The 26,936-nt window shown below is 32.1% G+C and overlaps 1 protein-coding gene across 8 annotated transcripts in view; it reads right to left on the reverse strand.

Annotated features, from left to right (window-relative positions):
* Positions 1-26,936, reverse strand: part of LOC126775071 (dystroglycan 1) — a 93,063-nt gene that overhangs the window by 7,996 nt on the left and 58,131 nt on the right. For 6 of the 8 annotated variants that reach the window (XM_050496805.1, XM_050496811.1, XM_050496810.1 and 3 more), the window contains 8 exons: positions 24,347-24,396; positions 10,515-10,685; positions 10,171-10,317; positions 6,923-7,090; positions 6,302-6,466; positions 4,009-4,128; positions 3,562-3,717; positions 2,248-2,379 (listed from right to left, as the gene is read on the reverse strand). In XM_050496805.1, the coding sequence (XP_050352762.1) occupies positions 2,248-2,379; positions 3,562-3,717; positions 4,009-4,128; positions 6,302-6,466; positions 6,923-7,090; positions 10,171-10,317; positions 10,515-10,619 (993 nt within the window). In that variant the 5' untranslated portion in view covers positions 10,620-10,685; positions 24,347-24,396. The remainder of the gene's footprint in view (positions 1-2,247; positions 2,380-3,561; positions 3,718-4,008; positions 4,129-6,301; positions 6,467-6,922; positions 7,091-10,170; positions 10,318-10,514; positions 10,686-24,346; positions 24,397-26,936) is intronic. The other 2 variants (XM_050496806.1, XM_050496807.1) reach the window with 1 other exon arrangement.

Raw genomic sequence — 26,936 nt, forward strand, 5'->3', positions numbered from 1 at the left:
ACTGCCACCCAGTTCTCATACTAGCAATGTTATCTGTCCGTTGCGTGGACTATAAAGAGATAACATTACTAATATTGCAATAAACCACTCTCAATAAACAAGTTAGATATGTCATTTTAATGAATGTTAATGTCGAAAAAATAATAATGTCGAATAGTGCTGTATTAGTTTATTCTTTTTCATAGTAAAAAAATACTTTAGAGTTATGTAAATTTACTTAATGAAATCTGTACTTTATTTTTATATGCTATAAGTAACAACACTGCGTGATTTATGGTCATAAAGTGATCTAGCCTCAAGAACCTTTAGCATAATTAAGTTTTTTTTAAAATAAGTAGACACATTTTAGGAGTGAAGGAATTTTCATAAAATGTCTTACAAAACGGAAAATTAGGATTTCCAACAGTCTGTTGTAGAAAATAAAATAACATTCCATGCTACAATAAGTGATTTTCAAGGTGCATGACTTACATTCCAAATACAATTTTATTAACAATACATGGACTATTTTATAATTAAAAGATAGTAGGTGTTTTTGGAAACCTAATATAGATTTTTCTTCTTTAGTTTTATGACCAATGTGACGATAGTTTACAAACACTTAAGGTGATAATTTATCAAATGGCAACACCTCACAAGATTATTAAAACGACAAAAATATGGAAATATAGCAAATGGTACAGTTTATAAAATTAATTTTATTTAAATAAGCGATGACCATATTCATAAAATTCTCAAATTCCTATGTGGTTTTAAATATAATATATTTATAATAATAATATGTTAATAAAATTGAAATTTCATAATTAAATTATTCATTGGAAACCACTTTAGGAAGATTCGGATATTCCAAATTATATTGATAAATAAAAAAATAGTACAGATTTGTTTCAACAATTTCATATTTATGAACTTATAATTATTGATATGATGTGCATAATTGAAAACTAAAGTAATGAATGATTTTCCAATGAATAAATGAATGTAAAATATGATTCTCAATTAAGGGACTATGCATGACAAATTTTGTTTTATGGCAACATTACAGGAACATTCTATAGATGATTTAGTTATTGTATAATCTAGCAAAGAGTGGTGCGTGTATTACATATACGCATATTATTACGAATTATATTTCGATAGTTAGGGTTTTATAAGAAAAAATTAACCGTTTTATAACGAGTATATTGAAATCTTTGCCAGAGTATAACATGGTGATACATGCAATATTTATTCGTCCTTATAATTAGTAATGTATGACAAAATTATGACAGTTACAAGGGAAATTATTTATATTGTTTCGGCAACTTTATTTTTTAAATTATCTGGATTTAATTAAATATTAATGTATAATAATTTATGTATATGGTAATGGATAAACCGTAAATGCGGAATGATAGTAAATTTGGTACTGTGAATAACTTTTTAAATAGCTTATTATTTTAGTGATAGAAAAACACCCCAATTTTTACAAATACTTATCGAGAAGGGTAACAGATTAAAGCAACCATTATTTACATTGATATCCATTTATTCCCCTTCAACAATGTCATATATTTATGGACATTACACATCGAAACAAAACATTCTGCACATTTAAAATAAAGGTTATATAACTATGGAATAATTATTGTGAATAACTTAAGGTAACCAATGAATATATAACTACTTGTGTTCCTTTTTTTAAATATCTTCTCATATAAATTAAATAAAACAAAAAAATTCTGAATGAATTGTAATTTTTATTTTGTAGCGCGAATAGAGCACTACCACGCCGTTCGAGGTTTGCAACATGTTAAAAACGCAATAAAAATAGTCATAAAATACTATATATACATATATATATATATATATATATATATATATATATTAACATTACATTTTTTTAATATATATATATATATATATATATATATATATATATATATATATATATATATATATATATATATATATAAAAAAAGTAACGGTTATTGTAGTTTTTGGTTTATGATTAGAACAAAAATATCAAATATAATCTATGCCCATACCAAAAGAAACTATTCGATAGACTTAAGTAAAACTAAGTACAAGGTCAATCTTAGTCAACGGGCTATGTAGAATTAATTTTTACAATCTTTAATTATATACACATAATACTTTTATATTACGTATCCATTGGTTACTTTTAAGTACAATATTATTCCATACATTGTAGCCATAATTAATAAGCAAAGAGTATTCAAATACGATTAGAATGTTACTCACGATGTCAGGAATGGCTCCGACGTCTATGTTGCTCGTGTAGTCGTCGTCTTCTTCGACGTCGTACCCGCTGTAGTCGGCGTCGTCATCCCCGTCGTAAGTGTCGTACGCTCCGGAACCTTCGTCGAGCGGTGACTGGAATAGCATCACGAGGCCATCGAATTATAAATATTGAAACAGTCTGCGAATGTTCTACGCCTAGAAATAGAACAACTTTCTTGTTTAGCTTGGTGGGCATGTTTCGAGGGACATGATAGAGATCTTAACGTATGGGTGTCATAAAGCCTAACAATTGAATTTTCAAAAACACGTGAGGAGAAGGGAAAGAACACTAGCAAAACCTTCCCTAAGGAGGTTCAGCGTCAAAGAAGCTACTGGCTTGTTTATATTACAAAAAGAAAATTACAAAAGCGCTTTGAAAAAGGTACCATTCATCTTCCATTTTTTTAAAGATATGCAGATATTTTTATGATTTTTTAACTTCGCAGGGCATAAGGTAAATTCCAGTCAATTTATGTAAACTAAATCATAAACCATTGATTTAACCCTTATATATATATACAAAGGTGGTCATATAATTAGGAGCGCAGAATAGTTTAAGTTTTAGATTTTTTTATTTGAATTAAAATTGAGAACACTCTGTGGCTCTATGGTTGTAGGTCACTATTCGGATAATTTAGGCTCCATATAGTGCTGTAAAAGTCTTAAAGGTGATTGTTTCATATGAAAACAATGGGGAAAAACAAAAGTTGTGAAAAATCTACAAGGTAAGTAATAATAAAACTTCGCGAGAAGAATTGGTCGTGTAAAAAGATAGACTACCATCTGTAATGCTCAAAATGGATTGCTTTTCATGCTGTGAAACATTTTGCCACGTATCAAACTACTTCAAATGTTCCGCGTGTACCTAAACAGAGAAAGTCATCTCGTCAAGATGATCGGCACGAATTAAAAGCCGTGGACATGCTACTATCAATTTTATTTTAAAATGTATTAAATTGCTTTTTTTTCGCACTTCACATTAGTGCAATTTATTTAATTTAATTTGTTACTATAGAGAGTAATAAATTAATTTGTTACTATAAAGAATGAAGAAAATTTGTAAAAAAAAAAATAGTTAGCGATCTTACTCTATATTCCTAATACCGTTTGCTCTATTTATGTGGCTATTTTATAACATAACTAGTTACTTTTAAGAAGGAATACATAATACAGGACAAAATTTAGATAAAAACATTTGGAAATTCAAATGGTTCTTAATTATATGACCACAACTCTACTGTTAAATACTGTTGAAAAAATCTCTGTATTCTTTACCTGTCTCTTAAGCCGTGGTAACGGTTTGATACTAATTAATCGCCACCCAAGTACCGGCAGTCGCAGCAATTGATACAGGGTACCATCCCGGGACTGTTCTCTGAGACCTGCCACCAATACTTTGTGTCGCGACCATAATTTCTCTCCACAACCGACCTGGAATATAAAAAGAAATGTCATAAATATCTTTTGCCATGTTATATACACTTTAAGGACACTTCGATGTGGGCCATTACTACTATCCTTACTTGTACAAATATTACATACATACGAAATGTCATCGTCTGTACTATATTTTATCCATTTTTTAAAAACTCCGTTCACGATGAAAGCTTTACGTCCCAAACAAACTTCATACCATACTTAACGACCATTGAGTCGTGAAAATGACATGTTCTTAAATATCTCGTGTCGTATTTATTAGTTATACGTTAGTAAATAACTTACGTTCAAATAGATAGCGGTAGTCGCGTCGCTTTTCCTCCTCTTCGTTGTTCCGGAACCGCTCATTAGTACTGTATGCGATTGAGCTGATTCTGCTTTATACGGCTCCATCCAGAACTCGTCCTAAATTTAAAATTATTTTTATTTTTTTGAAGATATTTTTTTATCTGGCAAGGTAGAGTAAGGGGTCCGTTACATGATTACAATTAACAATTTAACTGTTATAAGTTACACGGTGCATTTTTAAATAATAAATATTCATAGGTTATAAATCTGTATAATAATAATAAAAAAAATTCAATATCTATGTCAATGTACATTTATTTATAATACATATATTATATTTTTTTTAATTCATTACTTTTTCGTCTCTGCCGTCAATATTTATTCTGAAGAAATAGTTTTGTTTAATAATTTTACCCTTTGTATAATCTATAATTCGATATAGTGTATAGACAATATTCCTAGTCTAGTACTCAATTTTAAATACGAGGTGAGATAATATTTAAAGATATATTAATTCTTAAGAAATCAATGTAAAACTACATATAATATGTGTAATTTATGTACCAATATAAAGGATTGTAATAAAATTATAATTTATGAGATTTCCAACCATCAACTCGACATTGATATAAGTATTAATAAAAGGCTATAAAATATAAGGCTTAATAAAAGCCTACTACGAAAGCAGAACCTAATGCGAATAAGCATGCGACCTATGCACGCGAATATACGCACGTTCAAGGAGAAAAGTTTACTGCGAGACACGAAACAGTACCTCACTGCAAAACACGATCGTGAAAAGTGTTATGCAACTGATTAATATAATTATAAGATATAAAAGATTTAAGCATCAAAATAGCGTATCACGGTAATTCGGTTTGCGACATTTTACGAGTTAGATACGAAGTGAGTTCCGTCACAACAAGAACTCCTTTTATTGCGATGATACTAGAAGATTAATAAATCAAATACGGTATTTCTGAACAAGTCTTATATTTAAATATTAGTGGTATTTACCAAAAATACAAGTACCTGTAAAACAAAGATAAATAATTTTTATATTGATAAAACAAAAAATTTTAACATCTTAATACACCTTATATTTTTAATTTAATTATTTATTCGTAATCGTTTGACATGATCAATGTAGTCAAGTTATGATTATATATCTTTAAAAATAATTGTCTGTATATATGTGTATTGATCGAAGCATAGAACAAAACAATAGATCTGTTCATCGTTATTCAGTGTGATCGCTCAGGTATGGCAGTAGTTTTATAGATAATTTGTTTTCGCTTGACTTGAACTACGTTTACCCTTATACTGTTTGACTTGAGACGATTTATTAAAATTTCAAGTGAAACACGAGAGACAAACATTTTTTTTCGACGTTATATTATTTCATAAGCTTTTTTGTTGCTAACCATACTTTTGTTAATCAGGTCGCGAGCACACGCAACGACTCTTGAATTTATTTACTAACATTAAATTAGAACGAGCATGTCTTATATTCGAAAAGGTTAACTTTTTTAAATTTCAAACCCAATATTTTTTTTATATATAAACCGGGAAAGCAAATGATGGAGTCATCCACCTGATGGTAAGTGGTAGTGGAGTCCAAACGCGTATTATGGTAAATATAAAAATGGATATTATGCTGGATTTATTAACAGCTCTTTATCAATATGTTATTGATTTCATATAAATAACCTTTGAGAGTTTTAAACTTTGAGAGTTTTTAAATCAAAAATACGTTTTACTTTTGCTCAGAGATTCGTTGTTTGTGAGGAATAAAGAATAATTAATTGGCAATACTCTATCCACCGTGACGTATCGTGTGTTGTATCTTGTACTTGTGATTACACTGGCTCATTTATCTTTTACGCTGCAACGCTACCTTATATTAATAGATAGAACGAAAAAATTATGCCATAGAAGCAACGAATCTATTACACTGGAAAATGTCACTCTTGTAGTCGCGTTCATATTTTATAACGAGTTAACTATAAAACATTATACTCCAAATTTTCAACTAACTTCGAGTATATCCCTGGTATGTACTGTTAAACTTAGATATACTAGGATGGGCTACCACTGTGTTACAGCCTAGTAACAACTATTATCGCACATACATATCTATACCAATTGTATTAGCGCTTAGTGTCGGCGCGGCTGCGGTATCGTCTACGCGAGCCCTTACTGTGTCATTTTTTTTACCGGCCATTGTAAATAGTTACTATCGAATTTGTTCGTCTACCTTCGTGATATAAATACGTTAAGTAAAACTTACCCCATCGAGCGCCATAAAGCTGGCCAATTCCATGAGCGCTCTTATCCGCTGTCGAGACGTTATTTTGTGGAAGTTGCCATCTATTAGTATCACTAACACCAGTCTATTTTCGTTCCGGATACATGTACCGTACTTGGATTGCGGCTTCTCGTCCGATTTCTTCACCTGAAATTTAAGATTGACATTTGTTCGTTTTATTCTTACTTAATATAAAGGCTGTAAAAGAGTAGAATATTCGGTAAGACCCTTATCACATTCAAAATTTTTGTTTATCATATTTTTATTTACCTTGTTCTTGATGTAAAAAATCTATTGGAGCGCCTTGAGGATAAGACTGACTCATAAGCCGTGACGGCGAACGGCATGACGCTCTTTTATATTGTCTGGCTTTATGTGTCAATATGTATTTTTTTACTGTTCTGTCAGCTCACTTTTATGATACAATGACGTAATCACTACAAATGCGTGCATTCATATACATACGTCTATAAATATATATTTTCTTTTTAATATAAATGTCATATCAACTAACCTTTTAATATAACATTTTATCTACATATATGTTCTTGTATAATTATATTATACATTTAAATGAGTATTGTAAACCTTAATACTACTTACTTCAATAGTGAAAGAATCAGTAGCGGTCAAGCCATGCGTGCGACCGTGCGCGATCACAGTGAAGGTATGGGCGCCCAGATCTTGCTTCTGAGGCACGCCGCTGATCAAACCGTGCTTTGTATCCACGGCAAGCCAACTGGGCATGTGTATTCCGTCTTCACTTCTAACCTAGATATATTAAAAACGATTAAAAATTATTAATTCTACAAAAAATAGCCTACAACGCTTATCTATGTCTCAAATCAAATCAAGTACGCTTTACAATAAAGCGTTTTTGAATCGTCAATATTATAACTCTAATATCGTTTCGGGAAGCAGCCTTTAGTGAGAAGAAATGTTAAGAAAACTCACTTCGCTGCTTCCCTGCTATGATAGACTAAACTCCAGCCTTTCATTGTTTAAGATATTTTAAGTATTATAATATCTGCGCTACTGGTGGTAGCGCTTTGTGCAAGCTCGTCTGGGTAGGTACCACCCACTCATCCGATATTCTACCGCAAAACAGCAATACTTGATATTGTTGTGTTCCGGTTTGAAGGGTGAGTGAGCCAGTGTAATTACAGGCACAAGGGACATAAAATCTTAGTTCCCAAGGTTGGTGGCGCATTGGATATGTAAGCGATGGTTGACATTTCTTACAATGCCAATGTCTAAGAGCGTTGGTGACCACTTACCATCAGGTGGCCCATATGCTCGTCCGCCTTCCTATTCTATAAAAAAAAAAAAAGGAGGCCCCACTTGTCATAACAAATGCAACAACACAAAATGTAGGTTTGAACTCAGATAAAAGTAAGCAGTTTGTACCTTTAAGTAAAAAGTAAGATTCACGTGCCATAGAAAAATATTGGTGTGTATATATATAAAGTGTAAGTGTATGTGGATGTGTGTGTGGATTATGGCCAGAGGTTACTGGATTAATGTTATTCGAAGTACTTAAGAGATTTTTTTTTTAAATAATAATTAATTTATACAAGTAACAGAGACTCAATTATAAAATTACAATATCAAACGGTTTTATGTTAACATAAATAATAAAAGAAATATAAACAGAGAAATAAACATTAGCTAATGGATTAATCTACTACCCATACTACTTACTACTACTACAGTACTGCTTCAGGCGAAACTTTACAGCAGGCGTTTTATAACTGTACAATATAGATAGCTATCACGTTTACGATTTTAATGTAGAGCACATGAATATTAAACATTCAGTTAATTTATCTATCTCATTGATTAATTACTATTTTTTCGAAATATTACATTAATATCAAAACGACCGTAAGAACTTAATTTTTTTATTGCGTTAGAAAAGTGTTCGTTAACATTGTGAACGCTTATCTGTCTGTTCTGATGATTTATAGCGGATTTTGATAATGTCTCTAGACAGAACATATTAATTTGGCACTGTACCATGAATAAAAACGTTACATTTTTAAGATATAGTATATTATTCAATGTTTATGGATGTAGATGGTATATATGGTCGTCGACATTTAACGCTACATGCTTTAATTCAGTATTATTTATGGATAAATTCATTATCATTATAAAATATATACATATAAAAATATAATAAATTCACTTGTTGCTGTGGTTAACGGTATATGTGGTTTTTTTTCATAAGTTTAGTTACAATAGTGCAGGTTTCCTCACGATGTTTTCCTTCACCGTCAAGCATGAGATGAATTATATACACAAATTAAGCACATGAAATTAAAGTGGTGCTAGCCTGGGTTTGAACCACCGATCATCGGTAAAGATCTAAACAGAAGAGAGAGAGAGAGATAGCCCAGGCTCTGCATTTCTAATTTCACCGAAATTCTGCCACATGTTTATTCCACCAACCCGCATTGGAGCCGCGTGGTGGAATAAGCTCCAAACCTTCTACTCAAGAAAGGAGAGGAGGCCTTAGCCCAGCAGTGGGACATTAACAGGCTGTTAATTTATTTTTATTTCACTAGTCAAGGTGCGATTCTTAAATACATTTCATTTTTTATTTGTTACATGCCTGTTGTGTTCTCTAAATAATAATAATAATAATAATATCAGGACATTTTTCACACACGGCCATCTGATCCCAAATTAAGCTTGTACAAAGCTTGTACTATGGAAACCAGACAACTGATAAACTACATATACTACTTTTCTTTTGTAAATACATACTTATATAGATTATACCCAGACTCAAGACAAACAGACATGTTCATGCACACAAATGTCTGTCCTGGGTGGGAATCGATCCCACAACCTTTGGCGTGAAAGGCAAGTATCTATCAACCACGCCAAATATATAAGAACACTTATATATTTGTTTTTACTTGTTACTTTGCCATACAGGATTTAGAACTTTTAATGTAGCTGACTATGTATTTAATTTGAGAAAAATTGTAACTACTGAGTTTCATTATATCTCTTTTTTTGTAATAAAAGTAAAGAGTTTTCATTTTGTGCAATTACCTGGTTAATTAAAAAAGCTCTCTTCATTATAATTCTGTCCATGTAATAGTAAAATAATTTTTAAAATTTCGTATTTTATTCCATTCTGTTAAAACAATATTTTAACATTAAACCTGTATTACTTTTGAGAACGTTTTAAAAAATAAACTCCATATTCTGGTGTAAAAATACCCATTCGTCTGACTTCGTAGAAATACCTCATATAGTATTCCAATGAACTCTAATAAGCTTTTATGTTAATTACAATAAACTTTTATGTACTTTTTCTTTAAGACTTAGTAAACATGAGATTTATGTGTTAAAAGTCCGATGGTTGATGCCATATATAACATATGTATACCAAATATCTATTTTTGGTCCAAATGATTTGAGAATTATGTTGAGTTGCTTTTTATTAATTTACTTTTCTTCGTGTTATAGAAAAATCGTTTGTTTGATTATATTTATAAGCAGGTTTATTTTTTTGTTATTGGTGGTCTCATTTTTGGATGTCTGTTTCTGTGTTGGTATATCTTTACTTTTCGAAAACTTTCCAAGAGGTTTTTTTCTTACTATGACTGACTATTTTTTGAAGATGGGGAATCTTATCCTTCTTACTTAGTTTGGTATTTTTTAGTTTAGTTAATTTGAATATCATTATTTTTTTATATTCCTACTTTTTATAAATAATATAAAAGGTAACCAAATGAAAAATAATAGAGTAAGTTCCATAAAAAAAGCTCGAAGAGACAAGGACAAAAATAGCTACGAGAAAAGGTTAATGTCTGATTGGAAAAGAATATAGGTACCTTATATGCTAACACGTCCCCAGAAAAGGCCTGTTTAGGGATTTCCATTCTGAATAGGTGTCCCACGTAGGCCGATGTATCAGGAACACCCCATAACCTTCTTAGGCCATTTTTTGCTATCTCTGAATGATTGGCTGTCAACTCCACCTGAAAAATGTATGCATTTAGTTCGTAGTATATTAACCATCCTTACGGGTTCAAGGTAATAATAAAATATAATTTATATTCGAGACATTATTTCATCGTTTTGTTTGCAGTTTTAAATTAATTCAAGACAATAGCGATGCTATCATTGTTTTCATTGTTTGCAAAATTTGATACGAAAAATTACTTAGAATTCGTACCTGAAATTCTTCGTTGTTGTCGAAGGCGAAGTCGTCATCGTGCCTGCTAAGGGCTAGTGGACACAGAAGCAGCAGCGCACACGCGACATAATGCGAGTATTCCATCTCGAAGGTAAACAACCAACAGCGACTCCGTAGGTCGCGTCGCCCTCATAAAATCATCATGATTATCTGTTGGCAAACGAAACAAAAATAAACATAAGTCTAGTCTAACACATTCGTTACAAAACGCACATTAATTTATATATTAAAATTCTTTGTTTAACTCTAAATAAAAACATATTTTTTAAATATGCCTACAAATTGCTTTGTAATAAATAAGCTAGCAAAGAGTGGGGCGGCCCAGCGGAAACGAGTGAGATACTGTTACACAGTTAAAGGCGCGTGCTGGCGCATAATGATCGTACACAAATAGAATGAGCTTTTGTACGGATCCCGCCTTCCTTTAGCATGCTGTCGCGAAACCACTTCAGGGAATACTTTATGCGTTCCCTTAACACTAATACTGGCTTTGCCTACTTTATATTCAAGTAGGTTTAACAAACAACAATTCCCGTTTTATTTCTTTAGCATAATTAGACAAATTAGGAATCTTAGCAAACGTTTAATAGACGATGAATCTCGTAAATTCAAAGTGTAATTCCACTTCAATTATACTCGAGACGATTTCGTCGACTACGGAGGAAAAATAAATTTCCTTTAATAAGACGTTCAACGATAATATTATTTTTATATCCATTTGGAGTATTTTATTTTTTTAAATATAATTGCTTGTTATGTATTAAGTTTGATCTGGTAGCTTTTTAAAAAAATCGGTTTTACATTAATTAAAAAAAGAATATTTTATTATCGACCCATTATTTCCTATTCTGAAATGAATGAATAAAACAAGTTGCTGTTTTCTTCGGCACAATGAGTACCCTTGGACACAAGTAATGTAGGATGTAACTTCATTACATCAATCGCTGTTATCTGCTAATGTTACTTAAGCAATTTCTCAAAAGCAGTAACAAGGCTCATTCATGACGTAATAGTTTAACTATTTCGTCCTGTTTACGAAGATTGCGAAGTGAGCTTTAAGTGCTTACATTACTACAGGAATAGACTCGTATTTTTTTTTTTTTTTTATAGAATAGGAAGGCGGACGAGCATATGGGCCACCTGATGGTAAGTGGTCACCAACGCTCTTAGACATTGGCATTGTAAGAAATGTCAACCATCGCTTACATATCCAATGCGCCACCAACCTTGGGAACTAAGATTTTATGTCCCTTGTGCCTGTAATTACACTGGCTCACTCACCCTTCAAACCGGAACACAACAATATCAAGTATTGCTGTTTTGCGGTAGAATATCTGATGAGTGGGTGGTACCTACCCAGACGAGCTTGCACAAAGCTCTACCACCAGTAAATTGATGACTATTCAAGTATTTATGTATTTCAAGTGACATGGTTTGAAAATCAGGAACACCTTATAAAACTATATTCATGGGCAATATGATAGTAAGTTGTCTGTCTGTTGATTTTGATAAAATTTGGTATGAAGCAAGCTTGAACCCCAAGGACGGATATAGACCGTAGACTGCTATTTTTCAGTTACTCGCATCCCTTCGTCTAACACGCGGGCGAAGCCGCGGCCGATTAGTAGTATATTATATAAACATTGAAATTCAAAATAAAAAGCATTCAATGTGCTTCTAAGCATGGGAGTTAAAGCGTAATGTCTTTGTGCTTGTAATTACCTTTAAACTAAAGCACAGAAACTCAAATTATTGCTGTAAGGCGATAGAATATGAGGTGACTATTTACTTTAGTTAATCTATGTCACGTCATTTTGGTACTAACAAAACAATTGTATTCATAGCAGTTAAATAATAATGTAATGAAATCGTTTTTAGAATCATCTTATTCAAAGTGACATTTAATAAAATTGGTTGTTACAAGGTAATAAAATATCCTTGTTTTTGATGGTGTGGTTACGTTGGAGCTACATTCCCTTCACCCCTTGGACGGGGCCGAGGGGTAAGTACAATGGGTCGACACCCCTGGCAAAATCTCTGCCAAATTCAGACATGTATTTATACAGATGGTTCTATCAACGGATTACAGTTAGGGGACAGCGTTCGTACAATCACTTAGTTGAAGATAAATTAAAAAACGAAGTAGCTATTTTATTTGACTTGAAAGGAAGAAAAATGAGGATTATGACTTTAACAGTATATGTATGTACATATGTGTGATTATATGTTACCCAGTTGACCTTAAGTTAATTTTGAAGGCTATTTGATGTCAGATTAAATACAAGATAAATTAAGTTTCTGTGTATCTGCTTATAACTTGACAAAAAATTTAAAATATTATTTGATATTATTTTACATAAGTAATCAGATTTCTAAACGTTAAAAGAATATATTAATTTTAGAGTATATATATATGATAAAAATTATAATCAGGTAAGAGGGTATAACATATTTTTTTAAGACAAGGAAGAAGAGCAAAAGGCAAGGATTTGTTCAAATGATACAAATAACCTTCGTCATAAAAACGAAATAACCTCGATCGCAACAATAATATATATTTTTTAGGAATTTATCATAAATATTCGAAACGGCCGAGGAAAAATATGAAGACTACCATCATTTAGAAAATGAGATTGCTTATAATAGAGTTAACGGTCAAATGAGGTCATATGGACCCTTTATAAAAGAAAATCTTTTGAAATCTCTCGTGAATGTATGTTAATATAATCAATAGCTTCAGTGAAGATCAATAGGTTCATATATAGTATATGAAAAGCTGCTTCTATTGTAACATATATAGAGTTTGAAAGAAATTAAACTTAAACATTGAGTTTTTTTCCTTTTGACGCCATTAGAGTCAATATTTGTCTACTATATTGTTACATTTTATTAAAAAAGGAAATGCTAAAGCCAATTTAATGGAAGCTTAAACAAACTATTGTTCAGACATTACTCGCCGGATGCATTTATTATGATATGCGAGACGAAAGATATATATACATATACATAGATCTACAAACATATACAATGGAAATTGAGACTAAGCTGATTTATCAAAATATTACAATAACTTAGAATGTCACGATACTTTTCCATCCGTGTGATATATTTAGTATGATTCCGAAATAACCCAATAACCATTATGGTACAGTGAAGGCAAAATTCCAAGCTGTATATTTAGGTCAGTTGGCAATCAGACTCGTCATAATCTGAATAATTCGCCTATCGCTTAATATAACCTTCGAGGTGAGTTTAACTTTATTTTGCCTTATTCCCTATTGGTATGGCCGGTGAGGTTTATATATAAGGGCTCAGCTTATTCACAACGAAGGTTAACAAATTGTTGGGATTAATTTAATATGCCTTTAAATTTACTTATGAATGTTAATTTTTTTTCAAGTATATTTATTCAATACAGAAGCATTATATATACTTATTGATACATAATATATTGAACACCTGGACATGACAAGTTCTGGCAAAAGTAACTCGGGCGTTTAATCTATTATTTTTAATAATAATGACATTTACAATACTTAATATATATTTTCATTCCTAAGGTGTGCTGTCGGCTGTAAACGGACTAATAGTTAAATAATCAGATAAGCCAGTAGCGCTACTAAACTAAATAAATTATTTAGGAAAGTATATATTTTAACGTACAAAGGTGCCCTTTTAGCATTTCTCACTTTGCGAAAGAGGATTGCCAGAATCTTTAGTAAATGGAACTACAGCGGGCGCCATTGAACGCTCCACAAAATCCGCTCTCGTATTCCGAGATTGAGGGCAACATTACGAAAGTTCACGAAAAAAGGATAGCATCGAGATAAAAATTGCAACTACAATATTATACAAATATTACTATAAGGCCTCTATAGCAAAGAGGTTTTACCATTTATATGTAAATATATTATTACTTGAGGACCTAGATTAGATAATAAAGAAAAAAAATGGTAGACAATAATAACAAACGAATATTTGTTATAAATTTATTTCAATTTGGTATCGATCCACGCTAAAATATAATCATAGTAATGTTTTTAAACAATTCGATTTCGACAAAGGAAATCACGTGCTGCTATTTACTGACACTGCTTCACTATGACATTAACAGTTCCCCGTATTGAGGTACTAAAAATATACCTACGTGTGACTTATGGGCTCTCGTCTCGACCAATAACCATTGACAGAAGACCTCCCACACTGGCATTAGATGTATTTTAAAAGGGGAGTAAGGGCATTGTTCCTTTTGTAGGGTGCGAGAGACCGGCCGATGCAGGTGATGTGAGAAAAATAACAATACCTTAAAGGTCAGGCTATATCGGTTTTAAGTATGTCGTAGGAAGGTCGTTATTGATGAAAGCAGATGTTAAAAGTTTATAAAGTTTTATGTGCCTATTGTTAAATCGAATATGTTATAAGTTTTTTTTTAAAAAACAATAATAATAACTAGTTAAGGATAACAATAGCTTTGTAATATTTTGATGAGTTAAATATGTAGAAAGTAACCCCTCCAGACACTTATTTTCAAAAGAAAATAATAATTCAATTATTATTTCAGTTTCTTTAAGCGCATACAAATTTAAAACAAAAAATGTAATTGTATTTAATTATATTGTTATCTATGTAACATGAGTTACGTGCCGGTTGTTCTCGGTAGAACGTACATACATACATTCCAAACCGGTAGCTGCTAGCTTAAAATTTAATTTAATCTTGTAAAGTGACTCAAAAATGCTTGTAAGAGCTTACTTAAATAAATTATATTCGCTTTGAACTCTTCTACTCAATAATAATTGAAATGTGGTACGCAAAATTGGACTTCAGCACGACCGTCGTTAGTATTCAACTCTGCAATGATCTCATATAATGAAGTAGCGCATTTTAGTGTCCTCGACTAATGATAACAAGGTTGATGTTGCTTGAAATATTGACTTTTAACTATGAAAATATTTGTACGTCTCTATTACATGCGACATCGTGTCAGCCTCATTTCAATAATTAACAACGTTGGTTAGGTTTTTCGATACAATGATTAATGGTAAGACTAGGTTAGGTAGTAACATGAATGAGATGTAGTTCATTTACGTATTGCAATTATTATTTTTAACAAAGAACTTTATGTATAATCTTAGTTGTTGAACAAAAAATAAAATACTTACATATATGTTTTTTTTATAGAATAGGAAGGCGGACGATCATACGGGCCACCTGATGGTAAGTGGTCACCAACGCCCTTAGACATTGGCATTATAAGAAATGTCAACCATCGCTTACATAACCAATACGCCACCAACCTTGGGAACTAAGATTTTATGTCCCTTGTGCCTGTAATTCCACTGGCTCACTCACCCTTCAAACCGGAACACAACAATATCAAGTACTGCGGTTTTGCGGTAGAATATCTGATGAGTGGGTGGTACTTACCCAGACGAGCTTGCACAAAGCCCTACTACCACTAAATATCATGGTTAACCAACGTTTTGGCATTGTAAGGATTATTATCTAATTATTGACATAACATATTTGTTTTAATAAATTCGTAGTCGGACTGGCAAATCGGCCACCTGCTGTAAAGCACCAGTGTCCATAAACATTGGCACCGTAAGAAATTTTAACCATTCTACATATTACGAATGCACCACCAGCCTTGGGAACTAAGATATTAGTTCCTCGTGTCTGTAATTACTGGCTCACTCATACTTCAATACTAAGATGGAACACAACAATACTTAGTATTACTGTTTGGCGGTAGAATATTTGATGTTTGGGTGGTACCTACCCAGACGGGCTTGCACAAAGCTCTAGGACCAAGTAAATGTTAGATATTTCATTTATTTATATATTTTATTATAAAATTGAAAAAAAAAACCAAATTGATTAAGATGTCTCAATATAATTCCACGGAACGCCACAATAACATTATATTACACAAGTGTGTACGAAAAAACAGGCCTAATCTCTATTACTACAGACACGAAATCTCATAGGACGGCAATCTGTCGACCGGAGAGATCAGACGTAGGTCCTACAGCTTTATGTGCTTCCTGAGGCACGTTTCGTAACATCATAACTCCGAAAATTATATATATTTCATCGGCCAGTACCTGTATTTGAACCTTAGATCAGAAATTAACTGATCAATATTCTGTTTCATAAATATATTGTACTTCATGTTTTCTAAACGTCAAAAAAAAAGTTACATAGATTCTGAATGTTTCCATTCTACCAAGCCATATTTTAAGACCAGTGTAGTGATGCACTGGTCTTAAAATAAGTTTTTATAGCTAGTTAATGAATTGGCAGCTAAAAGTAGATAATAGTAGGATTAGTAGGACGATAGCAGTCTAAAAGATCAGGTCGGAGTTTGTGTGCCAAGTCGTTACTCTATTATTGAAGACGAAATTTATTGAAGACTATTATTGAAGACTGGTCGCTGAGGCCTAATTTTATGACAGCCTCTAGTCGTAGGTGTCACAACTTTATCGCTGTCATAAAATTATATATTTATATATTATTTTAACGTTGGAGTTGAAAGTATTGATATGTAAGTAGGAAAGTAGGTTTAAGTTATAGTCTTAAGGCACAGTTCCACAGCTGTCAAATAAAAATCGTGGGTTCGAATCCGGGTTATAACTAATTAAGTGTTAATGCGTGTAGTTTGTTTTATTATTTAATCTCAAATGAGAAAATATCGCGAAGAGAGTAATATTTGTCGAAATATATGTTGCCACATTTAGATATATGTATATATCAACATATTAGCAACGAAGTCCAATTTTTTTATTATTTATTATAAATATTTTTACTATAAATATTAGTATAACATGAGTAAATACGATATAAGAATTTGCTTAAATATAAAGAAACAGTACAAAAAGATTTCTTCTTTGTTGCATTTAAAAGACAAACAGCAAATGCACTCTCTTTGCGACTAAAGAACTAAGATGTGTATTTGCGTTTCTTTTGCGCATTTCACAGACGACAGTAAATGTCTGGTAACCCATATTTTTGTTGGTCAAGGTAATGCATGTATTTTTTTCCGGCCAAGGTTACAATTTATGCACTTTACGAGTGATTCTGAACGTTAAATAAAATATAAACTTCGTGGCGTGATATTTCGTTTCGGATGCTTGTAAAATTCATTTTCTCTAGTCTAATTAGTTTTGTAGTTATCTCGTGCAACTCAATCCAGCGAATTTTAAGGCGTTGTAAAGAGGTTAATTACTTTGAGCGTGCACATGACCTAATGTTCAGATGCAAGAAAGTTTATTTATTTAAAAGAAACAACTCATTAAATAGTACCTAGTGGTATTTGTTCAACAATTAGAATTTTAATGTTTGTAGGTCACACCAATTCATAAGCTGGTATTCTGTCGTCTGTGTTATTTGTGTTCGAATTTGAAGGGTGAGTGATGACAAAACATCTCCAATTCCATAGTTAATGAATTAGGAATGTTTAATGTATTTTTGGTGCTGATGTATCTTTGCAGCGGTTGTGATCGCTTATCGTAAAGTTCCCGTCTACTTTCCTATAATGGTATTGTATATATAATTTAAAAAATATATAATCCTCCATGCACTAATGCGTATGTTTTTAACAATTATTAAGTATGAAATACTTTAGTATATGTGTAAGACAAAGTATTCATTTGTCAAGTTATTCAATAATCCTTTCATAAAATAGGACGTTTTCATGTCGGTACGTATAGAAAATTGAGATAAATGATGTACATATAAAATGAATTAAAGCGTACTACCATGCGTTATATAGTGTTGATATACGATACACATACATCGTTAATCAGGGCTGACTGATATTGAATTTAGTTACAAAAAAAAAAACAAAATATACTTTATTTAAGTAGGTTTTTACAAGTACTTTTGAATTGACATTTTATAAAATTATATTAAATGTAAAGTTATCAAAGGTTCGAAACGTAGATTCTATCAAGAAGAAACGGCAAGAACAGTACAAAACATATGGTATAATTAATATTCAAAACAAACTATTTATAAATAAATATAATTATATTGCCGTAATGCCGTAACAGCCTGTGAATATCCCACTGCTGGGCTAAAGGCCTCCTCTCCTCTTTTTGAGGAGAAGGTTTGGAGCTTATTCCACCACGCTGCTCCAATGCGGGTTGGTAGAATTCACATGTGGCAGAATTTCAGTGAAATTAGACACATGCAGGTTTCCTCACGATGTTTTCCTTCACCGTAAAGCACGAGATGAATTATAATCACAAATTAAGCACATGAAAATTCAGTGGTGCTTGCCCGGGTTTGAACCCACGATCATCGGTTAAGATTCACGCGTTCTTACCACAGGGCCATCTCTTATCATCGCTTTGATGGTACGTACGCCTTCGCGGTGTGCGGGGTATGGTTATCAAGACATACTCAACACGTAATTTTTGTATACAGGAGGCAGTTGGCTACCCATAATTATATTAAATTTTGTAAATTGTGTACATTGAATCTGATCAAACATCAATTTCGAGAAATATACAACACATAAACATGACAAATAAACTATATTTATTCTCGAAACTGAAATTTATTTTTATTATATTTCGTAACTAAACTTTTTGTACATTTTGTTTTCTTAGTCAGAAGTACATATTAATTAATTCCTACTTCGTCAATGCGCCACCAACAACGCGATCAAATATGTTATGTCCCTTGTATCTGTAATTGCACTGGCTCTTCTTACAAAAAGTCAGAACACAATACAAAATTTCAACAAAAAGTTGATTAATTGATTAATGTGGGCTACTAATCTATAAAATAACCTGCATAGGTCAAATTAAAATATTATATGAATGTAATGTCCACTTTTTCCTGTATTAATTAAAGATGGCTACTGTACTCGTTTAATATAAAATTATTAACAATAACATGAAGCACTATAAAGATAAGAAAAAGTTTGACTTTACAGTTGAAGCGGGTGGCTTAAAAGGTTTTGAAAGAACACAAAAGTTAAATTTAGCGTGGAATGTTTCATTACGCTGTATATATGGCTGTCCTGACAATATACTATACGTGATAAAACAGTGGTTTGCTTGGGTTGATAGAATCGTTTATAAATATATAAATATGAATTGTAAGAATACAAAAACAAATACCTATTACTAGTATATTAATTTATTTTTTCTGCCAGCCCTGTCGTTAATATACTCGGTTGTATATGTCGACGATATTGCGAATGCACAATGTCAGCTTTTCCCTGCAGCATGATTTATAAGCACCCGTAACAACACTCCCCCTTACAGATGCAGGTTATAATATCCTACTCGAGTTCGAGTTTATTTTCATAACGAGAGCTTGATTTAACAAACCGCCTGAGGTGTGTTTTCTACAAGTAGGGCGTAGCTTTTATCATATACTTTTGTAGGTACATATTTATAAGTTTCAAGAAGTGGGTTGTATTGACATAATGTCAGTAATACAGAATATATACTTTACAGAATCAAATATTAAAAATGAAACATATTTTTATTAAATATTTTTGTAAGTATATGAAGACGTGATTATTCGTCCGCGTCCTAAGCAACAATTGTTGTTCCAGATTGTATTAAGCCAGTGTAATAGCTTAATAATTTATTGTTTTTTTTCCTAAATAAAATAAATAAAATTATTTAGTTACAAATGCTCTGGCCGATCACAGCAAGATTACAGAATCGATATAACTCATTTAATTGTTACAATTGAATAAGTAAAATTAAATAATGTATCAATACTATATGAATAAGAACAAGAACAAAATCTAATGAATAAGGCATATTATTCTGTACAAGACAATACTGGTAGATGACGAAAAAGCTAGGAATCAGAAAATTATGTAAAACGGATGGTTTTTAGTTACGAGGATGTCTAACGAAAACATATTTATTCGATTGAGTAATAATTAGTTTTCACAGTTATCCTTTATTTTTGCAGCATTTTCATTGACATTTTATATTTTGGAAAAGCTACATCGTTCTTTATATTAGCAATATATGTATGTGACAGTAAAATACTAAAGAAAATGGCGACAGATGGAGACTATGCAAATGTTATGGAAGACATGTTACGGTTGTGTTTTGTTTAAATTCATAAACAAATGTACCTACTTGCACTTTCGAGCGGTTTCGCTATCCATGAATTAGTTTTAGTTATTTAGTACTAATAATGTCCTCCAGACCGATTTCGGCCACGGCGGCAATCGCAAGAGAGATTAGCCAAGGAGATATTATAGTGCACAAGTGTGTGCGCGAACACAGGTGCACTCTCTTTTCCCTAACTCTCATAATCCGATGGGACGGCAATCCAACACGACCGGAAAGAGTTCAGGCGCAGGCCCAACGGCTTTACGTGCTTTCCGAGGCACGGGAGTGTACACACTTCCAACTTCCAGACTCCGGGCTGCTACTGAGAATTTTCTGACAGAAAAACCCAATGACTTTTTATTGGCCCGACCTGGGAATTGAACCCAGGACCTCCGGGTCTGCGGCCTTATATTAAGCCACTAGACCAACGAGGCAGTCAACAGTAGTAGTACATATTGCATTGACATTATATAACAATTTGTAAAAAAATCTTTTAAATTTTATTCCCTTAAAAGAAAAACACGAATAATTCATTTTAATCATTAAGACTAAGTGTGGGGTTGGAATCAAACAAACGATTTATTTAAATTGGAAAAATAACATATAGATAACAAATAATAATAGAAAATAAACATTATTTAAATGTTATTATAATAAACAACTCATTAGTTTAAAAGATAACAAGTAAAGGACTTCATAATAAATGAAATATTAATTGGCATATAGTTAGGCTCAATGTAAAAAAAATAATTAAATAATATAATTTAACGTAATAAATTTATAATAATAAATTTTATGTTTTTATTAATATATATAATGTAGTGTTTTTTCAGAAAAAATTGTTTCTCAAAATCATATACATGCCTTACTTAAAAATAAGAAAATTACTTTTAATTTTTTATTTACGATAAATCAAAAATGATTTGTGCAAGTTTGTCTGAGTGGGTACCACTCATATTCTACCGCTAAATAGCAATATACTTAGTATTGTTCTGTTCCGGTGCGAAGAGTGAGTCCGCCAGTGTAACTAGAGCAACAAGGGACATAACATCTTAGTTACCAAGGGTACGTATTAACGTTGTAATTGATGGTCAATAGTTCTTGCAGTGATCTCTATAGGCCGTGGTGTTACCATCAGGTTGCTTATTTGCAAGCCTGCCTACTCTCTAGTGCCTACTCGTATTTTTTTAAACACATTTAGATATTAAAAAAACGGGCACGTGTGAGTCGGATTTGCGCTGAAGGTTCCATAGTACCAAACAATACTAAAAAATTTACCAGGTTATTTTAAGATTTAGACTTTTAATAGGTTTTCCTATAATTTGTTCGTAACAATTAATTTCCTTTATTTTTTTAAACAACAAATTTACGGTTTTCGGATTTTTTCTTATACTTGTACCACAAGATATTGCTTCTTGCTAAATTTCATTATTCTAGGTCAACGGGAAGTATATAGGTTTTATTTCCCTTTACAAATGTAATGGGGGAAATGCGATATAAACGGCTATATCTTTTAATTGCGTAGACTCAGAGGTTATTTTAAAGCTCCAAGGGACCGCAGACTTCAATATTTGGTATTAATTTTAATTTTATCCTTCTACGCATTCCTGAGAAAAAGTATCTTGATGGACGGACAGACAGACAACGTTCGACATCGACGGTGATCTTATAAGAATTTCTTTTTTCTTTTAGAAGTACGGAACCCTAGGTTATGGTTAAAATGCTAGTGACGTAATACAGTGTTTTACATAAATATATTCCATATGAGTTTTTGTTGAAAGATTATGTTATTTTTTTTATAGAATAGGAAGGCGGACGAGCATATGGGCCACCTGATAGTAAGTGTTTACCAACGCCCATAGACATTGGCATTGTAAGAAATGTTAACCATCGCTTACAATTACCAATGCGCCACCAACCTTGGGAACTAAGATGTTATGTCCCTTGTGCCTGTAAGTACACTGGCTCACTCACCCTTCAAACCGGAACACAATAATACCAAGTACTGCTGTTTTGCGGTAGAATATCTGATGAGTGGGTGGTACCTACCCAGACGAGCTTGCACAAAGCTCTACCACCAGTGTAAATAAATAATAATAGATTCGTTTAAGATTTTATTATCATATCATACCGAGTTCTTTAAAGTAACTCGAGGTCCCTGGTATATACAAACTTAATAAAATGGTAATGGCTAGGCCTAATTTTGCAAAGATCCTTTCAAGTATCTATGTCTGTAATTTACGGCTTTGCGATAACAGTCACTTTGGACATTTTCTTTGGCTTACATTTCTACAAATTAAAATGTTAAGGATATCATTTATGTATTTAATTTTTCTCTTTTTCTAAATAAATATTAAAATTACCTTTTTGTAGAAATTCATTCTTATATATAAATTAACTAAAAAAAATACAAAATCTTAAAAAAAATATTTCAATATACATAGCTTCATTACTATCCTTTCGCCCAACACTTAATCAGGATTTTGTTAAATTCCTCGCTTTAAAGTAAACGTTATGTTATGAAAATAAGTTGCTGTATTGCTTTTATTTTTAACATTTATTTGTTACTAAAAAACATTTAGTTGCGTATTTATTCAATTAAAGCACTCGTAAATTTGAATTTACACTCAAAGAGATGCCGTATTAAAAGGTGTAATATTCGGCTAGAGTCATCATTTACAATTCTTCGGAACTTAAAGCCCATAGATATGGCTTAGAAGTGACGTGATTTATACCAGACACTTACGCCCCCGTCTAGACAGGGCACTAAACCCTACCCGATGCTGTTTTGCATTCGTATCAATACAAACATTTCTGCTATTCAAAATACTGAAAATGCTGGAAACAAATTAACTATTTCACATAATAGACATTTAGAATTTTATGTCAAATTTAATTTATATTTATGTAATAGGTAAGCGAACAGGCAAATAGGCCGTCTTATGGGAAATGATCCACACCTCCTATAGCTATTAACGATTCCTTACATGGCAAACAAATCTGGGCGAACTAAGGAATTACGTCCTTGTAATTAAACTGGCTTCTGTTACTTTCCCTTCAAACCGAAACACAACAATCTTAGGATTGTTTTTGTTATCGCTGTTTAGCGGTAGAAGAAAGCCTACCCAGACGAGCTTCATCAAAGCCCTATCACCAATAATATTTATCATAGTTATCATCATGTAGTTTTACCAAGTATCTCATAATGGCTCATATTCACTCTCATATGTCAATATGGAATATAATAATGATAAAATCTGCTATTTGGCATAGTATCCGATGCAGCGTGCAGTCAGCAGTATGGCACATTACCAAGATATTGCACCGATATCGAACATTACTTGCACGAGGCTCCCATATCATGTACATAATAATATATACTCGTCGATAAGGACAGTCTCCTAATATGGAAATCATACAAGACTTGGTGTGGGCCTGTTTATTCTGTTAATAAGTGACTTTAAAGTTTTAGCATGTATTTTTAGGCATATTATGTCTACATTTAAAATCTTATGTAACTACAAAACAAATTTATGCCAGATTGTAATTTAACTAAGGATAAAAAATGTTTAAGTTGTTTTATAAGAAGAGATAAATGTAATAGAATAAAGAGCTTCATGAGAGAAAAGCCATTTCCTCATTCCTTTAAGAGGCGAAAGCTAAATCTTTTTATACCATAAAGATATAAAATAAAGCGAAGATATAACAAAGGCTTACTTGTTTAATAAGAAGCCGTGACGGACGGCGTAACAGGAACTTTGTATGACCTGGAAAGAATAAAAAATATCTTAAGTAAAATACTTTTAATAATTTAATTTCAACAAAGACGAATAATGACATTGTAAAAGCCTTGGTATCCTTTCTAAATTGTGTAACATGTACGGTTTGATCTGCGTCAAGAGCCCAGGTTTGGAAAACCTGGTCTGGTCGATAAAAGTTAACACACATATTTCCAATTCCTCGGAAAGTACGTAATAGAGTTCTGTTCTGTCTGATCTCTTTCCGGTCGTGTTGGATTACCGTCTCATCGGATGAGGATTAGGGAATAGTGTCTTGTCTCCATTTAGAAAGGCCTCTGAGGTAAATCGATTAAGATTACCTACATTATTATTATGATTCTGTAAGTTAACTTGGAAAAAAGAAAAAAAATATATATTTTTCACGTAAAAAATGTATCTGTTTTAATCGAGTCTGGCCAAAACTTGATATATTCGAACACTGAGATATTAATCGAATTGGTAGCTACTTTCATCTCTCAAAAGAGACAGGTTTGTTTCATAACCTTGTGGGATAATTTGCTCTTTTAAAATTCAAGCCTAGTGATCGTTAAACGTTCCTTCAGTGAATGCATTTTTCTCCACAGCTGGTTATAACAGTTTATTATTATTTCAATGTATGGACATTAAAACTCTGGTGCATTGCGTGCGAGGCGTTAACATCCGTTTCAACTTCATCCTATCCTGACCTATTTCGAACGGGAAGTAACGGGTATCATAAAACGTAACTAGAATTAGCTACAGACTGGGATAAAGTTCTATTGTGTAAGGGATGTAGATGATTCCATAAGCTCTTTCATTTCATAGATATGGATTTATTTTGCATTTCATATATTACGTTAATGCATAATATAGGTAAGTGAAATTAGCAAAATTCTTGAATTTAATTTTAGTCAAACATCTTATAATGTTTTAAATACTCAATTTGTAAAACATCCCTTTGCTCTGTAAATTTATGTTTAGTAATTATGTCCGTAGATGACGAGGAATATTTTAGGAACGAAATTCCGACAAATGTGAACCAGTCGTTCTATGTTAACAACTTATGAGTATACGACTCATATTGTCGTATTCTTAGAAGAATTTAATAGTGTTCATTTTATTTATATTTGAATTAACTAGAAAAAATGGCTAATTAACCATAAGACCGACTCTTGTAAAAGTATTAGCTAAGTATCTTTGTACTGTTTTCATATAGAATAATCAAGTACAAAATCAATAAATAAAGTACGAGTAACAGTATGTACGTTGCTCCAATGGTGCTTGGTAGATAAACATATGGTAAAATTTATTTCGACATTTCTTTTCTGGTTTCTTAACGATGATAACCACGGAATCATTTAAAAACAAACTAAGCACACAAAAAGTCAGTGATACTTGCCAGAGCCTTAGATATTTTTGATACTTGTATAACATGATGTACCGAGTGTATGTAGGTTCTAAGCAGTGTCTAAGTACTGAATCAACCGTAAAACATAATATAAGCAGTAAATGAACAATTCTATTTCAGAAAATTGCTATGAAGTAGGTTCGCGTAGAATGCGATGGTTAATCTACATGCCGCGGTTTACATTCTGCGAAGCCGAGCGTACTTCTCTCGCTTGTTTTACAGAATTTGAATTTCAGTTTTACATTTACTCAAATTTCAAATTGACGTGATTTGAAAGTACAAGTACATCATTGTCTTGCTTTATAGTAGTAGTAACAGTACCAGCCTGTGAATGTCCCACAGCTGGGCTAAGGCCTCCTCTCCCTTTTTGAGGAGCTTATTCCACCACGCTGCTCCAATGCGGGTTGGTGGAATACACATGTGGCCGAATTTCAGTGAAATTAGACACATGCAGGTTTCCTCACGATATTTTCCTTTACCGTATACCACGAGATGAATTATAATCACAAATTAAGCACATGAAAATTCAGTGGTGCTTGCTCGGGTTTGAACCCACGATCATCGGTTAAGATTCATGCATTTTTACCACTGGGCCATCTCGGCTTTATAGTAGGCTCATATTTAAATATAGGTACAATTCTTTCACTCTATATTTGATATTTTTTAATTTACCGTTTACTGATTTTAATACAAACGATATAAATATTCTACTTTTAAAATATATTTTTTATGATGAATATGGATTTTGTCAAGTCAATTGAAATAATGACACCGTTATTTAGTGAAATGTGCATGTATGAACAAACACCGGAAGTCAGTTCTATTCGAAGAATAAGCAGTGACAGAATTTTACACGGTTTTCGTTAACTAACATAAAAATATGATTCATTCGTTTTTGCTATAATATATTATGTATCAATTAATTTACAAATAGTTTGGGCCACTTGTATATATATTTATAGCAATTCTATGGAATGTTCTTACAAGTAGTCTTTGTTGAATACCGAGACGAGCGACTTCAAGAGCCTCGGCAGTCTCGAAACTACGTCTAACTACCAAAAATCCAGGCTGCCTTTTGTGTTTCATATTAAAGCTTGCTTACTTGACATAAGTTAAATACACAACTGTTGTTTTGTTTATT

This window comes from Nymphalis io, chromosome 17 (assembly GCF_905147045.1).
Source record: "Nymphalis io chromosome 17, ilAglIoxx1.1, whole genome shotgun sequence".
NCBI classification, from domain to species: Eukaryota; Metazoa; Arthropoda; class Insecta; order Lepidoptera; family Nymphalidae; genus Nymphalis; species Nymphalis io.